This window comes from Scyliorhinus torazame, chromosome 17 (genome assembly GCF_047496885.1).
Source record: "Scyliorhinus torazame isolate Kashiwa2021f chromosome 17, sScyTor2.1, whole genome shotgun sequence".
Taxonomy (NCBI): Eukaryota; Metazoa; Chordata; class Chondrichthyes; order Carcharhiniformes; family Scyliorhinidae; genus Scyliorhinus; species Scyliorhinus torazame.
Genome location: NC_092723.1, coordinates 49,755,271 through 49,773,340, shown reverse-complemented (window position 1 = coordinate 49,773,340; position 18,070 = coordinate 49,755,271). Strand labels below are relative to the sequence as shown.

The window sequence follows — 18,070 nt, the reverse complement described above, 5'->3', positions numbered from 1 at the left end:
GCCCACACATCTGATCCACGTTGGTGGAGCCAAGTGCTAAATGGCACTCTTTCTGGGTCTCCGAGGCATGGGGGTACATCCCACACCTTGGGAGAGCATATTAAAGTGTGCCTGACTGCACACCTTCCCATTATAGGTGGGATCCAGATCGCGATGCCTCATGAGATCTCATTATAACTTGCGAGATGGACGAAGCCGGAAAATCTTGCGAGAGGTGGCTCGTGTCCTGAGTTGGTTGTGACAAGGCCGGAGGATCATGACAAATGAGTTAACAATACAAATAGAGATAAAGACATATGATTTGGTTGCAATTACAGAGATTTTGAAGTTCATTTGTGACTGTTTTTCAGGTAGTTTCCCGCAGGCTCTACCAGGGAATTCCCCACCGCTATTCAATGACACCGAGTCACTTTTTGGGGCCCTGGGGAGTTTCTCACTGGCTTAGCTCACACTTTGAAATTTTTTCTAGTTCTGGGTAGCTAAACTCCGGGATCGGGTGCTCCGATCTCTAAGTGAGTTTGTGGGTCTCTCACAGCTCTCACCCATGGGCAATGTCACCCCCACACACATGGACACTACCCCACACATCCCAAGTGTCCTGCGATGGGGTCCCTGGAGATCCACCCTCTTCAGGCCCTCCCTTCCTTCTAGAACTCCCACCCATCACCCACCAAAACTCCCAGAGGCCCCTACTTACCTGCCCCATCTTTCAAATGCCCTGTCAGCCTCATTTCATGGTCATAGCCCCCCTTGCCCCCTGACCCTTGGCACTGCCACCCTGGCACCCAGGCAGTCCTCCTGCTGGCTTGGCAGTGTCGCCTGTGACATGTTGGGTACTCTGCTACACAGGCGAACCAACACGGGTTGCAAATGGTACAACGCAGTTTTATTTCAAACATCTATTTACATTGGTAAACTGTTTACTGAGGTTCGATCATGACCCTTGATTCTGTGGACCTATTCCTAATTCTATCATGTAGTGGCACTCAGCACATGGTGGATGTCTGAGTGGCTTGTAATGAGCTCTGTGCCCTGAGCCGTATCCTGCTCGAGTGCCCAGGAAGTGTCGTGTTCCCTGCTTTGTACTGTGTATGCTCTTGCCTGTGATTGGCTGTCGTGTTGTGTGTGTTGATTGGTCCGTTAATCTGTCCATCAGTATGTATGTATGTATGTGCTATGATGTTTACCTGAATATCATGACAGTCTGGGCACCTTGGCAGTGCCAGGGTGGCAGTGCCAAGGTGCCAGCTGGGCAGTAGCAAGGTGTCCACGTTCTAGGGGAAGGGGCAGGGAGCTGCTCTGCACTTATCCTGATCACGTTTGTGTGGACTAGCACTGATCAGCACCCTGCTGCATCCTCCCTTGGGAGACCGAAGAATCGAGGTAGTCACTGGATCCTGCGCAGGTAGGTCGTAAGTAGGTTCAGGACGGGGTTCTGAATCCGACGTCTTGCAGGACTCTGGAGAATCTCCCGTCGGGAGGCTCGTTGGAGGCCTTGCCCGGCATGCACGGGCCACGTTGTGCTCAAGCGAGAGCCCAGCGAGACAGTAGATTTGTGCCCATGGTTACAAGGAGATGAGGTCTGGGTATTGAAGGGTACTCAGTATTTTAGAAGGATAGACAGAAAGGAAAAGGAGGGATTTTTAAAATTATTTTTTATTCATGGGTGTCGCATTTATTGCCCATCCCTAATTGCCTTTGAGTGGGCAATTAAGAGTCACCCACATTGCTGTGGGTCTGGAGTCACACTTAGGCCAGACCAGTTAAGGATGGCAGATTTCCTTCCCTAAAGGGCATTAGTGAACCAGATGGATTTTTACAACAATTGACATTGGTCTCATGGTCATCAGGAGACTTTTAATTTCTGATTTTTATTGAATTCAAATTCCACCATCTGCCCTGGCAGGATTTGAACCCAGGTCCCCAGAGCATTACCCTAGGTTTCTGGTTTACTAGTCCAGTGACAATACCACTATGCCACCACCTCCCTAGCTTTGCTAGTAAAGGAAGGGATCAGTGCTATAGACATAAATAATACAGGCAGAGGAGATCATGATGCGGAATCAATCTGGGTAAAAATGAGAAACAGCAAAGGAAAGAAGTCCCTGGTGGGAGTAATGTATAGATCCCCAAACAGCAGTTCCACAGTGGAGCACGGTATAAACCAGGAGATATTGGAGGCTTGTAAGAAAGATACAACAATAATCATGGGTGATTTTAATACACATATAGACTGGATAAATCATTTGGGAAGGGTAACCTTGAGGGAGAGTTCATTGAATGTATTAGAGATTGTTTCTTGGAGCAATATGTTGTGGAACCAACCAGGGAGAAGGGTATTGTGCACTGAGGAAGGATTAATTAATGAACTCATTGTTAAGGATCCTCTAAGGAAGAGTGATCATAGCATAATACAATTTCAAATTCAGGTTGAGGGCACAAAACTGGAGTCCACACTAGTGTTCTGGAGTTAAACAAAAGTCATTATGTCGGCATGAGGGCAGATTTGGCCCTAGTAGACTGGGCAGAAAGACTAAAAGGTAGGACAGTTGATGAGCAGTGGCAGTTTATAAGGAAATATTCAATTCCTCCCAACTAAAATATATTCCAGACAGAAAGAAAGATTGTAAGAGGGGAAAAAAAAACATCCATGGCTAAGCGAGGAAGTTAGAAATAGCATAAAGACAAAAACTAAGGCATACCATATTGCAAAGACCAGTGGCAGGTTGGAAGATTGGGAAACTTTTAAAGATCAACACAGGGTTACTAAAAAAGTAATAAAAAGAGCAAAGATAAGTTATGAAAGAAAATTAATGCAAAATATAAAAAAGGATAGCAAAAGTTTCTATAAGTATATAAAAGGGAAGAAAGTAGCTAAAATGAATGTTGGTCCCTTGGAGGATGACACCAGGGAGTTAATAATGGGGAACACAGAAATGATGGAGATGCTAAATTGATATTTTGCCTCAGTTTTCAAATGTGGAGGACACAAATACCAACTGAATGGTAACAGGTAATGCAGAGGTAATAGAAAGGGAGGCTTTTAGAACAATCATCGTCAATAAGGAAAAGGTGCTGAACAAACTATTGGGATTGAAGGCAGCCAAAGCCTGATGGCCTACACCCTAGGTTCATAAAGGAAGTGGGAGCAAAAATAGTGGATCCATTAGTTATAATATTCCAAAATACCTGGATGCAGGAAAGGTTCCAGTGGATTGGAAAAATGATAATGTAGCGCCCTTAGTCAAAGACGGAGGAAGGCAGAAAGTAGGAAACAATAGACCTGTTATTTTAACATCTTTTGTTGGGAAACTGTTAGAATCCATTATTAAGGAAGTAATAAAAGACATTTAGAAAGTCAAAACACAATCTATCAGAGTCAGCATGGTCTTATGAAGAAAAAACTGTGTTTGACAAATTTCTTTAAAGATGTAGCAAGCCAAGTGGATAATGGGCATCCTGTTGATGTAGTATATCTGAACTTCCAGAAGGAATTTGATAAGGCGCTGCACAAAGAATTAATACACAAGGTAAGGTTACATCAGTTTATGGGTAATTTATTAGCATGGATAGAAGGCTGGGTAACCAATAGAAGGCAGAGAGACGAGATAAATGTGTCTTTTTCTGGTTGACAAGATGTAACTAGTGAGGTGCCACAGGGTTCGGTCCTCGAGCCCCAACTATTTACTATATATATTAATGACTTGGATGTAGGGATAGAAGGTACTGTAGCTAAATTTTCAGATTATATAAAATAGCTGGGATAGTAAGTTGAAATGAGAAAATAAGAAATTCACAAATGGATATTGATAGGTTAGGTGAATAGGACACAATTTGGAGTTTAGCATGGATAAGTGTGAGCTCATTCATTTTGGTCAGAAAAATGGAAAGACAACTTATTTCTAAATGGAGAGGGACTTCAAAATGCTTCAGTGCAGAAGGATCTGGGTGCCCTTGTGCATGAATCACAGGAAACTAGTATGCAGATACAGCAGGTAATGAGGAAGGCAAATTAAATGTTGGCCTTTATAGCTAAAGGAATAGAGTATAAAACTAGGGAAGTGTTGCTGCAACTGTACAAGGCATTGGTGAGACCGCACTGGACTACTCTGTATAACTTCGGTCCCCTCATTTGAGGAGGTATGTACTTATATTAGAGGCAGCTCAGAGGAGGTTGACTAGATTAATTCCAGAGGTGACGGGTTTGTTTTATGAAGAGAAATTGAGCAGTTTAGGCCCATAATCTTTTGAGTTTAGAAGAATAAGAGGAAATCTAATTGAGGTATATAAGATGCTAAAAAGTATTGACAAGGTAGGCATAGAGTGGTTGCTCCTTTTGTGGGGTAATCTAGAACGAGAAGTCATAGTTTTAGGATAAGGGGTAGCAGATTTAAAACAGAGATGAGAAAAAAATACTTCTCTCAAAGAGGCGCAAACCTGGAATTCACGACTAGGGTGCAGTGGATGCCGGGACATTGAGTAAGCTCAAGAGGATAGACAGATTTTTAATTAGTAATGGGTGGAAAGGTGATGGAGAACAGGTAGGAAAGTGGAGTTGACAGCGAGAGAACAGCCATGATCATATTGAATGGAGAAGCAGGCTGGAGGGGCTGAATTGCCTGCTCCTGCCCCTAGTTCTTATGTTCTTTGTTCTGAATGATTAACTCCTGAATTTTAAAATCTAAATTAAAATGTAAACTATGGAGCAAGTTTCAAAAGATTTAGACAATGCTTTCTTTGTATTGAATTGATCTCTTGATTATAATTTCATTATTAGTTCTTGTCTTCTTTATATTTGCACTTATTTATTTAAACAGTCAGACCTTGAGAAGGTAGCGACATTTAAAACAATTGCTTACCTCTTTGCTTTGAAATGCACCATGGCTCTCGAGTATCAGAAGATTCACTGTAGCCCATATCATTTTTCGCCAGAACCCTGAAGTAGTAGTTACGTCCTGGAACAATATTTATGTCTGTAAATTTGTTGTTATAAATGTTATCTCCCACTGTGTGCCAGTTCAGTCTGCTCGAATCTCTTTTCATAACAACATAACACAAGTGATCATCGAGAGGTTCATCTTTGGACGGTTCCCAAGAAACCGTCACTGTGTAAGGGACATTTTCATCCAGTGTTACTGGACCTGGAGGTTTGGGAACATCTGTAAAATAATACATGCCAGAGTTACATTAAAAAAGAGACTTTTAATCAAAATAAAAATTGGAATGTTCAAGATAATTACTCTCCAATAGCATTCTGCCACATGAACTACAAGATATTCACATTTATTTGAAACATAAAGTAGTATTGTCACTGTACATGTAATCCAGAGGCCCAGGGTAATGCTGTGGGGACCTGGGTTCAAATCCCATCACGGTAGATGATGAAATTTGAATTTGATGGAAAAACTGGAATTAAAAGTCTAATGACTATGAAACCAATGTCGATTGTCGTTAAAAAAAACCCCATCTGGTTTACTAATGTTCTTTAGGGAAGGATATCCTTACTTGGTGTGGTTAGGCCTATGTGTGACTCCAGGGGCGAGATTCTCCGACCCCCCTGCCAGGTCGGAGAATCGCCGGGGGCTGGCATGAATCCCGCCCCCGCCGGTTGCCGAATTCTCCGGCACCGGATATTCGGCGGGGGTGGGAATCGCGCCGCGCCGGTTGGCGGCCCCCCCCCCCCGGCGATTCTCCGGCCCGCGATGGGCTGAAGTCCCGCTGCTGGAATGCCTGTCCAGCCGGCGAGAATCAAACCACCTCTCTTACCGGCGGGACAAGGCGGCGCGGGCGGGCTCTGGGGTCCTGGGGCGGGCGCGGGGCGATCTGGCCCCGGGGGGGGTGCCCCCACGGTGGCCTGGCTCGCGATCAGGGCCCACCAATCCGCGAGCGGGCCTGTGCCTGGGGGGCGTTCTTTTCCTTCCGCCTTAGCCATGGTCTCCACTATGGCGGAGGCGGAAGAGACCCCCTCCACTGCGCATGCGCGGGGATGCCGTGAGCGCCCGCTAATGCTCCCGCGCATGTGCCGCACGGCAAAGTCATTTCTGCGCCAGCTGGCAGGGCACCAAAGGCCTTTCCCGCCAGCTGGCGGGGCAGAAATCAGTCCGGCGCGGGCCTAGCCCCTCAAGGTGAGGGCTCGGCCCCTCAAGATGTGGAGAATTCCGCACCTTTGGGGCGGTGCGATGCCGGACTGATTCGTGCCGATTTTGGCGCCGGTCGGCGGACTTCACGCCGATTGCGGAGAATCCCGCCCCAGATCTCCTCACTATGTTAGTATAAACCTGCACCACAATTAAGTTCATTTTCTAATAATGTATGTCATCATTTTCTGTTCATTTGCACAATAAGTCTCTTTACGATTAATTCCAATTTTATATTAAATGATCTCAAGAAAGAAAACAAAGAAATATGTCAATAATATTAGGCAAAAGGTAGGAATAATTTTCTGTCAATGTTCAGCGACCGGGTACTTTGAAAGCACTTTAACTTAATGTAGCAAATTATCTCCCTGTCTTGCAGCAAATCTATATCATTAGAATCTGTCTATAATCAGGAAACTATTTCCCTCTTGAAACGTTCCACAGGTTCTACATTCATGGTAGATCCCATCATTTTCGATCAGAGTAGCAATATGTGATCGCCACGTGATTTAAAACAGATTACCTGGTCATTTGTTCAATTGTTGCATGTGAGACCTTTTGTGTAAAATTAGCGGTAGCGGCCATGTTTTCCTGCTGTGAAGCCCTGAGGCTGGGACAAGATGGAAACTCAGTCACCACAATGCCTTATCGTATTGCGGTTTTAGAGACCATGCTGTGTGTTAACGTCCTGCCAGAATTCCCCAGATGACAAACAATGAATACATTCTAAACAAACTCATTAGTTGTGAGCTGCCTTGGAACATCCCGAGATTGTAAAAGCTGTCCTATAAGTGCAAGGTTTGTTTAATATAAAAGCAGGCTCTTCCAATTTTTATATGCAAATTTGAGATCACCTGTAACTCTTATCTCAAAACAAAATGATTCTTGCCCATGAAGATTCTTCAGTGTCACAGAATAAATTCCAGAGTCAGATCTCTGGGAAACCGGAATGATAAGCTGAGTGTCATCGTTGGTACTGGTTACCGTAGCTTGTTCTGAAAGCGGAAATCCACCTTTGAGCCAAACCACTTGAGGAGGAGGTGATGCCTAAAATGTACATAGAAAACCCAAGTTTTAAACTTCTGTTGTATTTCAAATGCAGAAATGCATAAACCAATTTATGGAGGTCCTCACTTCAAATGGCATGCGGACTCGAATTGAATTCCCTTCTTTGACGACCATAAAACCTTTTACAGATCCATCCATAATAAATTTGGGACCCACTGAAATGTAACAAATAAATAAAATCATAACTTTGCAGAAAACAGAGACAAATACAAGTTTGTAGAATTTTAAATATATCATTAGTGTAAAAGCTAAGATAAAGTCGCCACAGACCCAGATGACCATAGACTGCTTTCCCTTTTGACTGGTGGTAATTTAACCTGAGGATCACCACATCTCAGCGAGGGGCAAGGTTGAGAAGGCAGGCCCCATGAATAACTTCAGCCAGCACAGGAAATGAACCCGCGCTGCTGGCTTTGCTCTACATCACGAGCCAGCTGTCTAGCCAACTGAGCTAAACCGTCCCCCGGCTGGTTGTTACAATGATAGACAGTGAGGAATTAATTATAAAATATATATGTGGCTTTTGTTGGCTTTTATTTCATATGCAAATCACTTGGTTCAGATTATATATAAAAGGCCAAGGTCAAAGACATCATAGGCGAGATTCTCCTTCCCGCTGCACGTGTTTTCCGGTGCAGCGCATCCCCGCCGGCAGTGGGATTCTCCATCCCGGCAGCTGGCTGATGGGGTTTCCCATTGTGGGCACCCCCGCGCTGTTGGGAAATCCGCGGGCGTGAGTGTGCTGCCGGCGAAATGGAGGACCCCTCCAATGGAGAATTCAACCCCTATTGTCCTGATCAACATTTATCCTTCAACCAAACCTTTAAAGCAGCTTAGCTGCTCATTTGCTGCATTTCTGTGTGTGGAATATTACTTTACCACTATATGTTGACAATGACCATACTTCAAAGATACTTTATTGGCTGGGATGTCTGAGGATGTGAAAGGTGCTGAGAAAGGAGCATTGTTAGATTTCTGGGAAATGAAATGGGGAAAATAAGGGTGGCACGGTGGCACAGTGGTTAGCACTGCTGTCTCACAGCACCAGGGACCCGGGATTGATTCCAGCCTTGGGTGACAGTCTGTGTGGAGTTTGCATGTTCTACCTGTGTCTGCGTGGGTTTCCTGCAGGTGCCCCAGTTTCCTCCCACAGTTCAAAGATGTGCAGGTTAGGTGGATTGGCCAAGATCAATGCACAGGGTTACGGGTTCGGGCAGGGAATTTGGCCTAGTTAGAGTGCTCTTTCGGAGAGTCAGTGCAGACTCGTTGACCAAAAGGTCTCCTTCTGCACTGTTGGGGTGATTCGAATTAAAGCGAGAATAGATAGAAAAATGGAAAATAGTGACCACAATATAATTATGGCTGGCATATTTTGGAGAGTCAGGAGGGGACACATCCCAGCCGACTCTAACTGCCCTGTAGCCATTTCACATGCAAATGAGCGTCAGTTGGCTACGGGCGGAACTTACATCCCTCACTCAGGAGGCAGTCTCACCTTCGAGAACTGCCAGACAATCAGATCGGTCCCTGCAGTGACAGGAGCAGCAGTGGACTGAAGAGGAAGTGCTTCAACTGTTAAGTAATGGGATAAGAGACATTGCAATTAGTTGTCTCATTTATGTTAAGGATACATTAATTGACACTGATATGTAAAGGGGCTTCAGGTAGCCTCTGTCAGGTGATGTATAGTTAGAGTTTTGTGCAAAGGCTGTTGGAATGAAATAAATGTGTGTTTGTGAAAAAGGAACAGAACTTTAGACTCTTCATATCACAGCAAATAAAATGTCTAACAATTGGTAGCAGAGGATGGTTGCTGTGTAAATGTGAAGGGTTGAAAGATACAACTTTTCCAGATCAAACCAAGGAGTGAGTGAGAAAAAAAAAAAGAAGGGATATATGGCTGAACCGAGGATAAAGATGGCTGGATATGACTATCCTCCCTTATTTTCTGAAAGGGAATCGTACGACCAATGGAGAAGTGCAGTAGTTATGTGGACTAAGGTTAACTGCTTTGGGAAAGAGAAAACAAGGTATGGCATTGGCTCTTTCTCTAACGTATGGCAGTAAAATCCGAAACAAAGTGCTTTCTGAGCTGGAATTGGAAGAGTTAGACTCAGAAGAAGGTCTGGAGACTTTATTATATTATATGGACAAGATTTATAAGAAAGATGACTTGTTAAGTGTGTATGAAGCATGGTCGGATTTTGATAAGTTCCGGAAAATGGAGGATATCTCCATGGAAGACTAAATAATGGATTTGACAGGCTGCAGAAACACAATCTGGAATTTCCACAGTCTGTGTTGGCCTTTAAATTACTTGACTGTGCTAGAGTGAGCAACATGGATAGGCTCCTGGTTTTGACAGGAGTTCAGTTTACTGATAAGGATACCTTATTCAAACAGATGACAAAAGCTTTACAAAAGTTTCTGGGGAAACATTTGATTCCGATGGCTCTGATGGCCCAAATAGGTCAGCCTGCAATGAGGCAGAATATGGAAGATACACTACTAACATTGGGCAAAATTCTCCCCAAACGGCGCGAGGTCCGCCGACTGGCGCTCAAAACGGCGCCAATCAGACGGGCATCGCGCCGCCCCAAAGGTGCGGAATGCTCCGCATCTTTGGGGGTCAAGCCCCAACATTGAGGGGCTAGGCCGACGCCAGAGGGATTTCCGCCCCGCCAGCTGGCAGAAACGGCCTTTGTTGCCCCGCCAGCTGGCGCGGAAATGACATATCGGGGCGGCGCATGCACGGGAGCGTCAGCGGCCGCTGACAGTTTCCCGCGCATGCGCAGTGGAGGGAGTCTCTTCCGCCTCCGCCATGGTGGAGACCGTGGCGGAGGCGGAAGGGAAAGAGTGCCCCCATGGCACAGGCCCGCCCGCGGATCGGTGGGCCCCGATCGTGGGCCAGGCCACCGTGGGGGCCCCCCCGGGGCCAGATCGCCCCGCGCCCCCCCCCAGGACGCCGGAGCCCGCCCACGCCGACTTGTCCCGCCGTTCAAAAGGTGGTTTAATCCACGCTGGCGGGACAAGCAATTTATCGGCAGGACTTCGGCCCATCCGGGCCGGAGAATCCAGCGGGGGGGCCCGCCAACCGGCGCGGCCCGATTCCCGCCCCCGCCGAATATCCGGTACCGGAGACTTCGGCAACCGGCGGGGGCGGGATTCACGGCAGCCCCTGGCGATTCTCCAACCCGGCAGGGGGTCGGAGAAGGACGCCCAGGATGGCGAAATCGTATGGCTACGAACAGGGCTCAAGACTATAGAAGGAGACCGAGACAAGGAAATTATGAAACAGAAACCCAGTTAGAACCTACAATAGGAAGATGAACCCCAGAAATGCACGGGGCATGATAAATTGATGTTTTCAATGTGACTCTCAATACCATTATGCTTTCAACTGTCCAACTCGTTACGATAGAGTGTTTGAAGCGACATATGACACGGAAGAGTCAGAAGCGAAAAAGATAGTGACCAGAAAGAAGGCATTGTCCTATTGACAAGCAGTTTTACGCCGGTAATAAGGGTGTTGGTTGCAGAATCCTTCAACTGTGCTGTATTGGACAGTGGCTGCACATCTACTGTGTGTGGAATTGACTGGTTAAAATGTTACCTGGACTCTTTGAATGCTGAAAATTGTAACAAGGTTAAGGAATTTGAAAGTTCCGCAAGTTTCAGGTTTGGGGATGATAATACTCTGAAGTCGCTGAAAAGAGTGGTGATCCCTTGCCATATTGCCGGAGTGAATCATTTCATTAGCACGGATGTTGTATCAAGTGAGATACCTTTGCTTCTGAGCAGACCGTCGATGAAGAAAGCACACATGAAACTGGATATGGAACAGGATAAGGCAACAGTTTTTGGAAAGACGGTGGACTTACAGTTTACACAGTCGGGACACTATTTTATTCCATTACTGACAAATAATATTTCAAGTGGAGTGGTTAAGGATGTGTTAATGGCAGTTGAAAATCGGACTTCAGCTGATAAAATGCTTGTGGTATTAAAACTGCATAGGCAATTTGCACATCCGTCTCCTCGGAGGCTGAAAAATTTATTAAAGGATGCAGGGGTAAGGGATGACGACTATACTAAACTGATAGAACAGGTTAGTGACCGCTGTGAAGTTTGTAGGAAGTACAGAAGGACACCAGCACGACCGATAGTAACCCTACCTTTGGCCAGGGATTTCTTTGGCTCAGAAGCAAAGATATCTCACTTTGGCCAGGGATTTTAATGACATTGTGGCCATGGACGTTAAGATCTGGGATAAAGCAAATAATATATTTATTTTGCATTTTGCAGATTTAGCAACCAGATTTAGTCAATCAACGATTGTACGAAGTAAAGAAAAGAGAGTAATTCTATGAAATCATGGAAAAATGGATAGGGACAGGAATGGGTCCACCGGCAAAATTCCTTACGGACAATGGGGGTGAATTTGCTAATGATGAGTTTAGGGGTATGGGTGAAAAGATGAATATAAGAGTTATGAATACGGCTGCAGAAAGCCCATTTAGTAATGGTGTCTGTGAAAGAAATCATGCTGTCATCGATGTCATGCTTCGGAAAATTTTGGCAGATCGACCTAATTGCAGGCTAAATTCAGCTTTAGCATGGGCAGTACATGCAAAGAATTAATTGCAGATGGTTGGGGGCTATAGTCCTTATCAATTAGTGTTTGGTAGAAATCCTAAAATTCCGTCCATTTTGGATGACCAGCCTCCAGCTTGGGAGGGGACTACAATTAGCTCTGGTTTTGCTCAACACTTAAATGCATTACATAGCAGTAGAAAAGCTTTTTTGGAAGCAGACGTCTCTGAAAGAATTCACAGAGCTTTAAGACATAACGTACGGCCATCAGATGACATTTTTCAGCAAGGAGGCATGGTATACTATAAGAGAGACAATTCTAATGAATGGAAAGGCCCAGGGAAGATCATTGGCATAGATGGCAAAACAACTATTTTGCAACATGGTAATCAAACTGTTAGGGTCCATTCATCAAGGATAATGGGTACAGATTACAAATTTTCAAATTTAGACAGAGCAGACAGACATGACGAGGAACCAGAGTCATCTGGTACGCATGTGTTACAGAACTATGAGGAACTGATATAACAGCCTCCCCGAACAGGCGCCGGAATGTGGCGACCAGGGGCTTTTCACAGTAACTTCATTTGAAGCTTACTTGTGACAATAAGCGATTTTCATTTCATTTCATTTCATTTTTCATTTGAAGCCTACTTGTGACAATAAGCAATTTTCATTTTCATTTTCATTTCATTTCATTTCATTCATTCATTCATTTCATATAGACAGGATTTCTGTGGAGGAACCCAACACTTCTGATGAATTAGAGGGGCTGTTTAGCACAGGGCTAAATCGCTGGCTTTGAAAGCAGACCAAGGCAGGCCAGCAGCATGGTTCAATTCCCGTAACAGCCTCCCCGAACAGGCGCCGGAATGTGGCAACTAGGGGCTTTTCACAGTACCTTTATTTGAAGCCTACTTGTGAAAATAAGCGATTTTCATTTCATTTCATTTTTCATTTGAAGCCTACTTGTGACAATAAGCGATTTTCATTTTCATTTCATTTCATTCCATTTCATTCATTCATTTCATATAGACAGGGTTTCTGTGGAGGAACACAACACTTCTGATGAATTAGAACAGGCCATTTTTCTGAAAGGGCAACTGCCAAAAGTTGGTACAAAAGTGACATACTTGCCTGAAGGGTCTAGTCAATGGAAGGATGCAACTGTTATTAGTATAGCAGGGAAGGCCACTGGAAAGTATAAACATTGGTTGAATGTACAGCATTCAGGGGAAGGAGTCAAGACCATGGATTGGGAAAACGAAGTTCAAAAATGGAGGGCACAGAAACGCAGTGCCAGTTCAGATAGTACATCGGATAGTGAACAGGTCCGCAGGAAAAGGTTGAGAACTATTGAAAGGACATCTCACAGCAGAAGGGAAAGATCAAACAGTAGCAGTACAGAACGAGATACCAGGCGGGAGAGGGGACGTAGTTTATCAAGATCTAGGAACATGAGTAAGACTACGAATACTAATAGGAGTAAAAGCCCACATGCACGTGGAATTTTGGTGGCTTCAAATAAATTAGATGAAAAAGTTATCAAAGAAGATAAACAGCAAGAATTGCATAGTTGGAGTGAATTTGGGCTATACACGGAAGTGCTGGATAGTGGACTTCCGTGTATAGCGGAATCCCACAGATGGATTTGCACGGAAAAGGTTCTTCCGGATGGAACTTATAAGGCAAAGGCCAGGCTTGTGGCAAGGGGATTTGAAGAAAACTTAGAAGATCAGGATTTAAGGGTAGATTCACCTACAGCAGGAAAGGTTATTTTAAAGATCTTCTTGGCTCTATTCGCCACAAAGGCATGGGAATGCAAATCTATAGATATAAAAGCTGCCTTTTTGCAGGGGCAGCAGCCCCAGCGAGACATTTTTCTCCGTCCTCCTAAAGAAGCAGCTAACACAGAAGGGGTACTCTGGAAGTTGAACAAATGTGTATATGGATTAAATGATGCATCTAGAGTCTGGTATTTTTCGGTAAGGTCAGTTTTGTTAAAGTTAGGCTGTTGCCAGTTGAAAGCAGATCCCGCAATGTTTTACTGGCACTATAAAGGAAATCTTTCTGGCATTTTTATGACGCATATCGATGTTTTTTTGTGGGGTGGGACTAGTGATTTTGAAGCTATTGTAATCTCTGGTTTGAGGAAAGAATTCAGGGTTGGAAGTCAGGCTTCCGGTGCATTTAAATGTATTGGACTGGAAATTGGACAGAGTAAGTTAGGGGCAACTTTATGTCAGCAATCTTATTTGGAAAGCATCAGCCCATAGCAATTAGTCGTGGCTGAGTTTCACAAAAAGACGCAATGGTTTCAAAGATAGAAAAAGAACAACTGCGAAGTTTAATTGGGCAACTGAAATGGTTAGGTAGACAGACTAGACCGGACGTGAGTTTTGATGTCTTAGAGTTGAGTACAAAAATGAATGATCCCAAAGTGGAAGACATAATAAGAGCAAATAAAGCGTTGGCCAAACTAAAAATGCAGGAGTGTGTTTTGAAGTACCCGGTTTTAGGTGACCTTAGGCACTTGAAACTCATAGTTTATAGTGATGCGTCCTATGAAAATTTATGTGATGGGGTTTCAAGCGCAGGAGGTTTTATAATTTTCCTTTTGGGGAACAATGGTACATTTTGCCCGCTTGTGTGGGAAACAAAGAAAATAAGGAGAGTGGTAAAAAGCACTTTGGCTACTGAGACGTTAAGCCTTGTAGAGGCGGTGGACATGGCCTTTTATATAGGTATGATATTGACAGAAATTTTGGGATTAGGGGATTTGGGTAATATACCTATTGACTGTCACATTGACAATAAATCCCTGTGGGAAAATGTGCACTCTACAAAAAGTGTCAATGAAAAGAGGTTACGGATAGACATTGCAAGTTTGAAGCAGCTGTTGGACAGAGGGGAAATAACAAAAATTAAATGGGTCGACAGGGGCTATCAACTGTCAGACTGTTTTACGAAAAGAGGGGCGAGTTCACAGAAACTTTTGGATATTGTTAATGAAGGGTGCTTGTTTCTGTGACTTTTTTTTTCTTTCTCGTCCAAACAAAAAAAAGAGGGGAAATTATGTGTGTGTTTTAAGTTTCTTGAAATTTTTTTTTCACATAATTATTTCTTTCTCCAAGGAAGGGGAGACTGTTAAGTAATGGGTTAAGAGACATTGCAATTAGTTGTCTCATTTATGTTAAGTATCCATTAATTGACACTGATATGTAAAGGGGCTTCAGGTGGCCTCTGTCAGGTGATGTATAGTTAGAGTATTGTGCAAAGGCTGTTGGAATGAAATAAATGTGTGTTTGTGAAAAAAGAACAGAACTTTAGACTCTTCATATCACAGCAACTAAAACGTCTAACATCAACGTGTCAGCTCCTGAGTCCTAGGACCGGATGGCAAGGTAGGTTTTGTGGGTCCTCAGCCGGGGAATGCCTGTGGGGGGTGGGGGTGGAAATTGGGTATTTGAGGCTTTGGGGAAGAGGCCAGAGTTAGGGATGCCCCTGCGTAAAATCGCTGTGAAGTCAAAGTACGCGGGAACCAAAAGGGAATCTGTTCCTTCAATTTCATGTTGTCCTTTAAGGTATGTGGGACAGTCAAGTAAGGGACCATCCCTCAAAATTGGGACAGTTGCTCGCTTTTAGGTCAGCATCTCAGTACAATGATGAGGCTGAGACATTTGCAACCAGCTTCTGCTAGGAGTGCAGAATGGATGATCCATTTGCACTTCCTCCTAAAGTCCCCATCATAACAGATGATTCATTCTACATGATGTCAAAAAATGGCTTAAGGCCTTGGATATCGCAAAGGCTATGGGTCCTGGCAACATTCTGCCAGTAATTCTGAAGACTTTTGCTCCAGAACTAGCCACATCCCCAGCCAAGCTATTCCAGTATAGCTACAGCAGTGGGATCTACTCGGCAATCTGGAAAATAGCCCAGATATGGGCTGGGATTCTCCGAGCCTCTGCGCCGCAATTGCACATGGCGCGGGGGCAGAGAATAGGGTGTCGGACCCGCGATGCCTTTGCGCGATCCTATGGCGACCGAGAATCGCCGCCAGCCACGTGCGCGGGATCTATGCGCCGCTGGCCGGATGCCGTTGAAAGAGGCCCCCGTGGCGATTCTCCGCGGTCCACCGGCCGACTTCCCGCCAGCGGGGTTCTCATGTGGTTCCACCCGGCGGGAGCGCAATGTCGCTGCTGTGGTGGCCGTCCTGATGGGGAGGTGGGGGGTTTCAGAGACTGGGGGGCACCACCACGATGACCAGGCACGCAATTGGGAGCCACTGCATGCGTGGATCCGCGGCCGGAAGTGCAGGGCCCCGTATCGGCAGCAGGAGCTGCACAGCAGGAGTGATTCTTGCCTGTTTTCTGGCGGGCGTGGGGACATAGCCCCATTATTGGTGAATCCCGACCCTGACCTGTACACAAAAAGAACAAATCCAAACCGGCCAATTATGAACTTCATCAGTCTATAATCAGTCATCAGAAAAATGATTGAAGGGGGTCATTGACACTGCTATCAAATGCCATTTACTCAGCAAAACCTGTTCAATGTGCTCAGTTTTGGTTCAGCCAGGGACACTCAGCTCCTGGCATACACAAAAGAACTGAACTCAAGATGTGAGGTGAGATGAGGTGAGAGTGACTGTCGTTGACACCAAGGTAGCATTTGACTGAGTGTGGCATCAAGGAGCTTTGGCAAAACTGAGGTCAATAGGAATTGGGGGAAAACTCTCCACCTGCTGGAGTCATACCTAGCAGTGATTTCAGGATTCCTCAGGATAGTGTCGTAGGATCAACCATTTTCAGCTGCTTCAGCAATGACCTTCCCTCCATCATAAGACCAGAAGTGAGGATGTTTGCTGATGATTGCACAATGTTCAACACCATTTGCCACTCTTCGGTTCAGAAGCAGTTTGTGTCCATATCCAGCAAGACCTGGACAACATTCATGCTTGGGCTGATAAATTGCAAGTAACATTCATTCCTCACAGTGCCAGGCAATAACCATCACCAACAAGGGAGAATCTAATCATCTCCCCATGACATTCAATGACATTGCCATCACTGAATCCCCCTGCCATCAATATTATGTGGGTTACCACTGACCAGAAACTGAATTGGACCAGCCATATAAATACTGTGGTGACAAGAGCAGTTCAGTCACGAGTAATTCTGCCGTGACTCACCTGCTGACCCACTAAAGCCTGTCCACCATTTACAAGGCACAAGTCAGGAGTGTGATGGAATACTCTCCACTCGCCTGAATGAGTGCAGCCCAGAAAATACTCAAGAAGCTCAACACCATCTAAGAGAAAGCTTGACTGGCACCCTATCCACCACCATGTTCAATCCCACCATCACTGGTGGCGAGTGACAGCAGCATGTACCATATACAAGATGCATTGCAGCAATTCACCAAATTCGATAAAACCTTCCAAACCCACAACCTCTACCACTTGGGAGGACAAGGACAGCAGATGCATGGGACCAGCACCTCCTGCAAGTTCCCCTCTCAGTCACATACCATCCCGACGATATCACTGTTCCTTCATTGTTGCTGGGTCAAAATCCTGGAAATCCGCAACAACAATATGGGTTAGCTACACCACTTGACGTGCAGCAGTTCAAGACCACCACCTTCACCAAGGCAATTAGAGATGGGCAATGATTGCCGGCCTAGCCAGCAATGCCCACATCCCATGAACGAGAAACAAAAAAGGGAATGTGCAGATGAACACAAAAGGGCACTGCAAATGTGTTGATAGGATAAAGCCAAGATAGAACAACTTGGTGTGAAGTTGATCAATTATTGAGCATTAATCCGTAGTGAAGAAATTAAATAATATTTAGCATTTGTTATTTACTAATTATGACAGAAGTAAATATGTTGAAGAGAACATTGAAGATTTGTTAGAGATACCTATAAAAAACTGATTCCAAAAAGGTTAGTAAATTCAGGCTGATAATTCACTCAGCTGTGCTGGCACCCTTGCTGCTGAAAGAAATCAAGATGTGGATTGCAGAAGCATATTGTCATACATTTAAGGAGAGGGAGCTGGGCAAAAGGTTGCTCTACTGAAGGAACCAACAGACACATGATCGGCCAAGTACCTCCTTTCTGTGCTGTAAACCTCTATAGTTCTCTGAGCGGGTACTTCTAGAAGGTTCCCGAGATTCAGTGCCGAGACGTTGCACTGAACTGAAACCAAAAAGCTAGAGCACAGGACCTACTAGCAGTGAAGAGACAGTCTCCAAGTTGTCTAA

General features: G+C 44.9%; 1 protein-coding gene across 1 annotated transcript in view; it reads right to left on the bottom strand.

The window, feature by feature from the left end:
- Positions 1-18,070, bottom strand: part of LOC140393459 (immunoglobulin-like and fibronectin type III domain-containing protein 1) — a 93,027-nt gene that overhangs the window by 14,901 nt on the left and 60,056 nt on the right. The window contains exons 17-19 of the mRNA XM_072479791.1: positions 7,272-7,360; positions 6,992-7,184; positions 4,860-5,159 (exon numbers count right to left, since the gene is read on the bottom strand). Coding sequence (XP_072335892.1) covers positions 4,860-5,159; positions 6,992-7,184; positions 7,272-7,360 — 582 coding nt within the window. The remainder of the gene's footprint in view (positions 1-4,859; positions 5,160-6,991; positions 7,185-7,271; positions 7,361-18,070) is intronic.